Consider the following 10,552-nt stretch of genomic DNA (forward strand, 5'->3'; position numbering starts at 1 on the left):
TTTGTTACTTTTGACAACGCAACCATCAAATGCGCGGGTACACAGAGAAAAATATTTACGAAAGGAACATGCAACAGAAGCAACATTGCAGCACGGCGAGCAGGTGGCTCTCTTCTCGCACAGCCAAGTGCGGCTGTAGCCGGCCGCACATACCAACACGGTGCCTTTGCCCGGCCTGACGACAGGTGGCGCCCCTGGCCCAAGATGGCGGCACTAACACGAAAATGGGCTATGTGATTCCGCCAGTTGTTAACGTAAAAAGCAAATAAATAAATAAATAAATAAATAAATAAGCCAGAGCTACGTGTCCCTGTGGTGTCCGGATTGCAGCCAAACAGCTACGGTCACGACGACGTCACTACCATGGTCACGACCTGTACCACCATCGAACAAAGCTAGTGGCGGCATGTGGAAGTTACGCTTCATTGTTTACTTAATATGTAAAATAAGACTTTGCGGCATTGTTTTTGAATTATAAACATGTGTTCCTTACGACGTTCTACTAAACTGTTTAACTCAAACAACGGAGAGTTTACATAAAGGCACGTTTATTTAGAAATAAGAACCGTTCTAACGTGTGCAACTTGCCTGCACAATTTTAGGCACTTGCTGTCGTTGAACAATTCGTCAGCAAGATCGTGCTTCATAGGATCATTTCTATAGTACGATCGCCGAGACGCATCCGCGATCTCGGAACACACTCGACCACGATGATGAGTTGAGGGTCTCCGCCTGAGCGTGAAGCCGGTATGGGCTCCTGGGTTTCGACCCGGGTTCCTGCCATTGATGAACGTTCCTTCGGCCCTTGTGGCTGACGGGAGGGCGGAGACTCGGTCTGAGTGGTCGGGTGTTAAAATGCCGAAATGATAAATCACACGGGTACTTGGGTTTCGACCCGGGGTCCTGCCACTGATGACCGCTCCCTCAGCCCTTGTGGATGGTGGGAGGGCGGAGACTCGGTCTGAGTGGCCGAGTGTCAAAATACCGAAATTATAAATCACACGGGTACTTGGGTTTCGACCCGGGTTCCTGCCATAGATGATTACGTTCCCTCGGCCATTCTGGCTGGTGGGATGGCGGAGACTCGGTCTGAGTGGCCGAGTGTCTAAATATCTAAATGATAAATCACACTAAAGTCGAGTACAACGGAAGTCTGTTGCGAAGCCCCGCCAATGCCCTGAAAACCGCCAGTCACTGTTCCTCCGCGAGGCTGCAAATAGGTCGTACTTCAAACTTTCCCTGTTACCTAAATAAGGCGGCAACCACAAAAATAATAATTAAGCGCATAATTTTATACGTTTTCACTCGTCTCATTACAATGGAACGGTGAAAGCCGAATTCTTGATTGAACTGAAATAAAACGCATGTTTCGCTGCAACTATTTACTGTCAAGTTTCACTTCAGTTGGCATTGAAGTTTCTTGATTAAAACGGGCACAGCAATGAAATGAACTGTACCGAGGACTTTCGAAGAGTGAAATTCTCAGACTCCATACACTTTGTCCATGTCTGCTGCACACCTGATCGCTTCCACCGTTGGTATGGCCGTTGAAAGATTAGCGGAGTAATACAACGCCGCGCGGTCCGTGCGCCTTGGTTTTCCACCTGCTGTTTCTTTAGGTTGTATCCTAATGTAGGTGTGTTTTAATATCATTATACTAGTATAGATGTAGATGATTGGTAGCTTCAGAAGCGTAAAGAACAATATAAACGAAGATAGTTAGGGCTCCTTATAAAATGCATGTCAGCGTATAGTAGAGTCAAATTGAAGTTTTGGAGGTGAGCCAACCTGGAATTTGCGGGTAGGCTAACTTACATTTGGGCTTGTGCCATCTTGAATTTTGGGCTTGTGCCAACTTCAAATTTGGAGGTGGACCATCTGAAGTTGGGGGTGCGCCAACTTGAAATTTGAAGGCGGGCCAACTTCAAATTCGGGGGTGTGATTACACATAGCTCCAGTGGAGTTTCTGCATTCATTTATGCCTCAGCCATTATAAAGCCTCCATTGCATTTACTCGACGCGTCCTGCCTACGTTACGTGCATCTTGCCAAGTGCATTTGACGAACAAGCTTGGCTCGGCCAGGCCAGTTACATGAACTCGGCCGGGCTTGAGTTTACAGGAACCCAACGACCGTTTTTCGGCCCGACTTTATCGGTTTCATAAAACTGGAGCTGTCGTGACCCCAAGAACATCAGAGGGAGAATTTATGTCCAAATGAACACCGCTGAGCGGTCCTTCCAGTTTTTCGCTGCGATGTAATGTACCATAGCGGTACTTGCTGCCCAAGCCAGCAAACAGCAGCAAAGCAGGCTGTGGTGCCAACGCCGCATGCCACCGACGTCATGCTCGACGAGGAACCAGCAGCCGCCAGCAAGGCCGGCAGGCGTGAGCAGTAGCTGAGTCCAGCTATGCTCGTGAGGTGGCGTCGTTCTCGCTTTATGGGCCAAGAGTTGTGCGGATCCCACTCACCGTGTTTCTCCTTGGACGCAAAACGTCTTTGATGTAGTAGGTACGTGCTCGTGTTATTGCTAAATGTGCTGACGCTATGTAACGTTACATTAATCTAGGCATATCCATAAATTCCACGTTTATGTTATTGGCTGCTATGCCGATGTCGTGCGTGTGATGACATTGTTTCCGTTCAAGCAATACTTCTTCACATTCCAGCATGTACCCACCAGCGACGGCTTCTATCACACTGGTGGTCTCAGGGTGCAGGTACTGTAGAATTGCAAGTATAGGTGTACGCAGTGAGAAATACGAAACGTGATCACGTGAAGCTACTACGAACCTCTGACGCCAGTTTTCCCTTAAATCGGATAAATCAATTCCCTAGATTTCCCATTAGATTTAGAATACAGTTTTTCACTTTGCCGATATACGTTTAGGAGATAAACTTGTTTGTTATGCAGATAGACTGCGAAAGACGAGTTAAATGTATTGCCATGCTCGCTGGTGTAAATATAAATAATGAAGTTGCCGCGCTCAAGCTTAAACTATGTTGCAGTGCAAGTTCTTGCAGTACAACAGTTTCTCTTTCCTTCACAAATTTTCCCTACATATAAACATTCCTTTCCTGATTAGACCTAGCTTAATTGAATCCCTGCATCTAGGGAAATTTCTCTAGGGTTGTCAGCACTGCGCTTGGGCCGCCTTACAAGACACGTTAAAACCCTTGCGAGGATACAATATGTGCACTGGCATCAGGACCAGGCCATCACATCACCACTTCCGATTGCACAGACTCCGAAACTGGTCCAGTTAACTCCCCGAGACAGCGACGGCGAACACGGAGAAAGAGGCCAAAAGAGCTTTATCGAAATGAGAGGGCTATTTGATAGGGGCCCTGACTTGTTCGTTTTATCCTGATACCGGAACAAAGCAACTCAAGTGGAACAAAATTTGAAATCACAGCAGTGACATTTGTAAACACGTGAAGACTAAATGGGTCCGTGCCTGCGAGGAACGGTTATCCTTCCATCGAGACCACCAACCGCACACATGCTCGTAGAAATCACTGCAGGGTTTCACGTGAGGATTGGAGGCTTCCAGAACAGACGACATCACCTCGTGGCAGCCGCTGACGGGCCAGGCAGCGTATGAGCCAGGACAAGCCTGCGAACACGCATGGAAGTAGGCCGCGGATCACAAATGCACGTCTTCTCAGCGTAAGTATTGCATGAATAAAAGCGCCATCAGTTACAAGAGTCTTCCGGCTAAGCCGTTGAGTGATTTGCGCTCAAATTCTGCACAGGCATAGAATTTCGCAGTGCGTCCAGTTTAACACCATATTTGCGGGCAATACTTGGAGTTTTTTTTCGAAATGGGTCAAATCCACGTAAACAAAAGTTGAGAAAAAAGCAAAAATTTGTTACCGGACCTAAATGCAACGCTAGCAAAGCTATTATATGATATGCATTACATGTCGGCTAGGGCAAGTTTACGACCACAAGTAATGAAAAATTATGCGGCAGATATGCCCAATATTAGGGTGAGAACTCTGGATTTGGCTCGTATTGAATTCAAACACTGGATTTTAGGCGGTATTGTTATGAAAACTTTATTAAAATTGGCTTTCCAGAATGGCATCATGTAATAATGACAGAAAAGCTATAATAACATTGGCAGCAGGGCTTTGCTGTGCTTCAAGAACAATAGAACTAGAAGAGCAGGTGCGTCTTCTTGGCAGCATAAGCAGCTCTCTTCTAATTCTTCCGCAGGATCATTTCCTTGGGCGCGCCTGAAGACACTAACGAAGTACGCAAGCTCTTCATTGTCTTGCCAGGAATTTTCGAAATGCTTCACAAGAAGGCTGGTCCCATCTCTGACTTTCATTTCGTTGACGTGGTGTGCGTACAGTGCACATCTTATGGGTGCTTGTGCAAGGGACCTTCCCCTTTTTAGCACTGACACGAAATTTGACACAGAAACTTTATAGTGAGGCTCTGCTCTAATTTGAGGACTCCTACCAGCTGCATTTCTTTGAATGTAGAAGACCTTCGTTTCGGTTATCTTGAACGGCAAGCTGGATGTCGACTTCATCACCGCCGTGCAGTAGGCCTTCCAGTCGTACGCATGCCAATGTTTTCCAAGCTCTAACACAGTGCCGTGATTTGAAAAAATCCTTTGGTAGCTTTGTGGACTCAGGATTTCTTCGTGTCGTCTAACATCTTTTTCAATTCTGCCAAATACCCTGTCTGGGGGTAAAAAACTGTGTCCTGTGACAGGAAACACAAGGGAAACTACTGAGACACCTGCTGGAGCCTCATTCTGGAGCCACCAAAGAAGCATGCAAAGCACAGTACTGTTCTTGTTTTGTCCAGCACAGCCATCGGCTACTAACCGCACCTCTCTAATTCCTTCGAAGTTAGCGCTTCGAAGTGTATTATGTACCGCACTGGCTACTTGGTTGCTTCCTTTGGAGCTTTCATCTTCGCTCCATGTGTAGGAATGGATGGCCTCTTTGGGCATTGATCCATCTGCCTGGTTTTCCACCACGCAGAGGTGGTACTGATAGAGCTGGAGGCTGTAGTAGGCTTCCTGGTCCGGAACTTTGGGGAGCACTTGATTTTGTTGGCAATCAAATGAGAATGTTTTCAAGTCTTCCCTCTTCTCACGCAGCAGGGAATAAAAAGCCTTATACTTCAACTTGTGTACACGTTGCTCTGTTATGACACGCTGCTTCTGTGAAACATCTCCACAAGTTTTCATCTCATACGCATTTTTCAGGCACACAGAGCAAACGTCTGTCCTCGGTGTTCTGAACGAAAGATTGAACGTCGCTCGAAAAATGTGGTGAAAGAAGCCATACTTCACCCTCACATCTTCGGGTGCTTGTTGGTTATAAATCTGCCACAGGTTTCGGATGCTCTTCAGCTCACTTGGAAGGTATAACTTTTTTGTCTTCTTCCGGTTGTAGTGCGACTCTCTTGCCCGAAGTCGCTTAATGAAACCCACAACAGCTGATCGCTTTCGACCGTAGCGCTTGATCTTCTGGTCACCTCCACGACTGTCGGCTTTCACTTCACCTTTTTCATGCTTGTGCTTTATATAGCGAGTAACTGTGCTGTGACTAATATCAAGCACTGCGCAAAACATATCGCGACAAACACGAATCTCTTGGCCATTTTCTATCCGTACCTTGTAAACAACAGCAAGGCTCCGACGAGGTTCCGCTTCTTTTCCTCTCCTACGTTTTACGGCTGTTGGCGTGCAGTACATCAAAACGAACGCCTTTTGTTCCACGCTACACAGTTCGTAAAACTTCTCCTTGAAACGTTTAGTGGATGCTTCTGTCACAAGCGCACACCTGAGAGTCTTTTTCGCGTGTTTACATTTTGGCAACGGCGCATTCTTGCTTTTACGGTGGTGATGCAGCTTTTTTTCACTTCGCCGTCGACGTCTAGGGATAGATCTTTCGCCGATCTCTTCATTGCCATCCGAATCCATGAACAACGATATCAGAAAAGCGAAGAACTCGCGAAAACACGAACGAAACACTCTGAGCTGTCAGGCGGGAACCAACTCCTTGGCGGGAACTGACAAGGAGGCAGCGATGGCTAAATGACGTCATGCCAAAAGCGCTCTCCTATTGGGCAAATGGATTTGGCTCATTTTGATCCGTGCAACAGCTGGATCTGGCTCAATTTCGATACGAAATACGATCTGCGAACACGTTCGCCTGGCGTTATTTGACCCATTTCGTTGCAACGGTTTTTCTATGAGAAAGTTGCCTAGTTTTTCTTGTCATTACCGTTTTATCTGACCCAGTTTCGGTTTGTGGATTTGGCTCATTTCGAAAAAAAACTCCTCACTTGTCTGTTTCGCATATAGTGACGCCGAAGTACCAGGACCCTGTGGCAACGCTACTCAAGAAATGTCGATTTTGCTGCAACTGAACGATGTCGCCATCTGCCACTGCAACAGTGAAATATGCGTTCCACCTTAGTGTTAAGAGTTTGCGGCACTGTTCCGTTACTTTAGTTCCGTTGCAGGACCGCGCACCTCCAGCTACGCAGTCCTCGTGTGCCATTTTAGTGAGCGTGGCGGAGTTTCGGAAAGGACATGTGCTTGCGCATGGAGCCGCGCGCTCGCTACTATGCCGCTACCAGTTGAGGAGTCGTCACCTAAGGCAACGTTAGGTGCAAATGAGAAGTTCCACCGTGGCCTCAGAGATCGGGCGCGCTTCCCGTTTTATTGCGATAGCAAATATATAGACACTCCAGACGTGTTTCTTTCCATCGGCGTCGCCGTGACAACATTGTCGCCGCGCCATGCTGTATGTGCGAGTGAATGCGCGTGAGGAAAGCCGACGATCGCGGCTCAATCTGGGAGGAAAGTTGGGAGGAAACGCGCCGTCTTTCGTTGCGCGAGGGGCCGTGGGGGGATGGTACGCTCTTTATTGTGTGCCTAGGACAACGGCGTGTATTCCTGTATACCGTTCCGCGTAGGCTGTGACTAGCGGCTTGACAGTTGCATCACTATACCTCTGCGAGTTCTGTGAGTGGAGACACTTCAAACTTGGGAAGGGCCGGTGGGCTGCGGCCTTTGACATAGGCGAGGATGTAGATGACGGTGATGGCCACGGCGGGCAGCACGATCAACAGAAAACACAGGCCGCCCACCGACGTCTTCTCGTAGCTCTCGTCCGTGGAGACCGGCATGTACAAAGCGTGGAGCGCGGCACTCCAGTCGCCTGCGAGGTTCCCAAAGATTCTCTTGCAGGGGAGCAGCGCCTATCCTCGCCTCCCCACCCCCGCCCCACGGACAGCCCTGAGGGCCGACTCCACTGTGATATGGCAAACCATAAGCCTAAGTTTCCGAATAGCACAAAAATGTATTCGAGGGTGAAATGAGCCAGCTGCTGCGACCCCTCCTCTACGTAGACACACACTCAAAAAATACTTGCAGAGCCACTAAAACTGCATGCAGGCCCGTGTTCACAAAAAAAAAAAACATCCGGCGTATTCATGATTCTCTAGAGATTATTGGCGACGTTAATGCGATTAGCAATATTTCTTACCCTTCCTCCAGTGCGCAGGGTAGCAAGCCCGAATTTTAGATCTCCGGTTAACCTCCCTACCTTTCTCGCCCCGTTTATCTCTCTCGCTCACTACCAACTATACAATGCTGATTAATGATACGACTACACAGTATATGTTGTTCTAATGTCTGCAACCTCAATTGAAACTCCATAGCACACCCCACTATAATATCCTGGGTGCAACTTCATTGCGATGGCTATCCATCAAGCGGCCGCGCTCAAGGCGGAAGTGTCTGTTGCGGATGGGGCGCTATAGCTTTAATATAGTATATATATTTAAAGCTATATACAGTGGCCTAGCTAGGTCGTCTGGCACCCGGGGCCCATAGGTCTTCTGTCACCCCCCTCCCCGGGCACGGTGCAAGAATACAGTATGGTATATTCTTACACCGTGCCCGGGTGTAGCCGGCGGAAAGAGGGGTGTCTTCAGACGTATATGACAACCCCCCCCTCTCTGGCCCCTTGCACCCGGGGCCCCCCGGCCCCCCCTGTTGCTACGCCACTGGCTATATACCCCTTGTGTATATCCGTCTAACAGGGCATTGGTCAGTTATTGGCACATACCATTACCACATACACAGTGCCGAAGTTGTCTGTTCGAGCACATACCGAGTAACCTGCTTAGTTATTTACTAGGCCATACAGCAACCAGCAGCAAGTTGTCTGACCCATGTTGTCTGCTTGGCACGACAGCGGTCATCACGTGCGAAGTGGTCCAATCTTGTAGACAAATTGGGCCACTGGGTATGTGAAAACGGTAAATTTGGCAAGTTCCCAAGGAAGGCTATATATAATTGCATTAAAAGTTCTTATACTAGATGTTCATACGTAATAACAGGTGCCATGGCTAATCGATCGCACTGTTGGAAGTTTATTGTAGCGAAACCGGCCAGTAAAGCCCTCATGTCAGCAAACGCGTTGTGATTTCGGCCCCCGAGCTCTACGTTTGAGCATTACGTAGCATTACGAGACACGAGCTAGACAGCCGCGGACAGCTCACCTATGGTGTCTGGAGACGGTACTAGGGGCGTACCGGGATGCATCACGTAAGTACTTTGCGCGCCGATCTCGCGCAACTGTTGACCTGCAACCTGACGTTCTGACACAGGCGACCCCGGGGGCACCGGCTCCGCTTCGTCCTTCGCCGCGGGTGGGGACGCAGCAGCTACGTCGACGTCGTCCAGTTTACTCGACGATGTTACCGGAAGCAGCGCCGACAAGGCACCGCCGGTCGCCTCGTTGCCGCTGAGAGGTGCTTGGCGCCCGACGGTTCGGCCGTCAGGCACGATCTTACAGGCGTCCGCAACGCGGACTTCAGTGACGGTTCCGGATCCTGCGCAGTCCGGGTGCGAATTATTAGTTCTACTAACAGCGGTTGAGTGGCCGCCCGCAGTAGTCTCCGGGGAGCTTCTGGTCGCAGGGGCTCGTTCCGTGGACTCCGCAGCTCCATCGAAGCTGTCCTCGAGAAACGTTGTTCCCCGGACAGAAGACTCGTCCTCTGTTGGCACACTGCGTGATACCTTTCTAATTGTGTCCTTGTTTGTGCAAGGCTGTTGATGCATCGTTGCAGGCCGTCGTCTTCGTCTTGGCGCTTATCAGAGCAAGTAATTGTAATGATGATGCTTCCAGGCATTAGTATAGATCTACTCACAACAGCGGTGGGCCACTGTCCCGGGTGCTGCTGGCCTGATCCTGATATCGCGGCTCAGCCAAGGGTAATACTTTAGCTTGAAAAAACTAGCTTTTATTTTCCAATTAGCCCACCATTTACATTACCAGAGCAAAATAATTAAGCTGTGAGCTGACTGCAGCTGACTAGATTCACTTTCGGAAGTGAAGTTAAGGCGCACGGCCGCGTTCTTTCTTTCTTTCTTTAGCGCGTCGGCCGCGCAGACGTGCGGTCGCGACACTAAAAAAAGTTGTACACTCTAATGAGAGTACACTTACATTTGCAGTTGAATTCCGCCATTTTCTCAAATTTTGCCATGCTGGCGTTTTTAGCCAATACAGAGGCCATAGCTGCGCTGTGAGTGAATCATGGGACGTGTTCTGCGACGATCACTTCGGAGATATCGCCTTCGCGCGACGTAGTGCTCAACTAACCAATCAGCTGATCCGATTTTGCCCAACCAGCCAATCAGGACGCGCCTGACGGCCGAGGCCTAAAGTGATCGTCGTAGAATACGCCGTCGTAGCTGACAGACCGGCGACACTGACATCATGACGGAAGTTGACTATATGTCGTAGTAAAGAATAGTAAAGAAATAGTAAGGAATACCATCGATGTACCCGCTTTAAACTGGTTAGTTGGTTGTACCCCTGTCACACCGGCAAACTTAAATGCACTTCGCCGCTAGAGCCATTCACAGGCTGCCACACGAAAACGCTTAATGATGCTTACTAAAGAGCGCACCCGTCGGTGGGTGTATTCGGCGAAGTGTGTAGCCTCGTTAGCAATGAGTAAAATATGAGTAAAGTAATATTGAAAGCATAGTCAGGAGTAATCTCTAATACAATTTTTTTTTAATATTGCTAACATTACAAGGTAATGTGCCACACTGCCAAAAAAAACAAGGAAAAACAGCAAATAACTACTCGTTCTCAGGCTGTTTACGGCCACGCTCCCAATCGCCATCGCTACCAATTTGAAAGAACACTTTTCTTTACTGTGTAGCAGCACACCGCCAAAATGACACTCATTGCACTGAAGGGCACTTGCTCGAAGTGCCCTTTAGTTTTTCCAAGTGACAGGGGTATTGCGGTACGTGACCCACTCTGAGGAATCGGCCCTGAATCAAATGGGGAAGGATGAAGAATATAAAGGAAACATTGGGGAATATATGTTGAAAAAATATTCTTTTCCTCAATGTACGCCTACTATGGCTCACCAGTTTAAAGACTTGAGCACAAAAATAAAGTTTGATTCTTTCAAGGACATCATCTAATTCCCAAAATCAGTAAGCTGAATGTATAGTGAAGATGGCACAATATTATTTTAGAAAAATGTA

At 48.3% G+C, this 10,552-nt stretch overlaps 1 protein-coding gene and 1 non-coding gene across 2 annotated transcripts; one reads left to right on the plus strand and one right to left on the minus strand.

Moving 5' to 3' along the window:
* The first annotated feature begins 632 nt into the window (after positions 1–632).
* Positions 633–844, plus strand: LOC126546457 (small nucleolar RNA U3). The gene has a single exon (XR_007602596.1). It is a non-coding gene; the product is annotated as a small nucleolar RNA U3 (small nucleolar RNA).
* A 2,479-nt stretch (positions 845–3,323) lies between these two features.
* LOC126543680 (uncharacterized) lies at positions 3,324–9,106 on the minus strand. The gene is made up of 3 exons (XM_055078008.2): positions 8,545–9,106; positions 6,988–7,196; positions 3,324–3,616 (listed from the first exon to the last, which is right to left on the minus strand). The coding sequence occupies exons 1-3, from the start codon at positions 9,104–9,106 to the stop codon at positions 3,410–3,412; spliced, it is 978 nt and encodes a 325-aa protein (XP_054933983.1). The 3' UTR covers positions 3,324–3,409.
* Between the last annotated feature and the right edge of the window lie 1,446 nt (positions 9,107–10,552).

Source organism: Dermacentor andersoni, chromosome 10 (assembly GCF_023375885.2).
Source record: "Dermacentor andersoni chromosome 10, qqDerAnde1_hic_scaffold, whole genome shotgun sequence".
In the NCBI taxonomy this organism is placed as follows: domain Eukaryota; kingdom Metazoa; phylum Arthropoda; class Arachnida; order Ixodida; family Ixodidae; genus Dermacentor; species Dermacentor andersoni.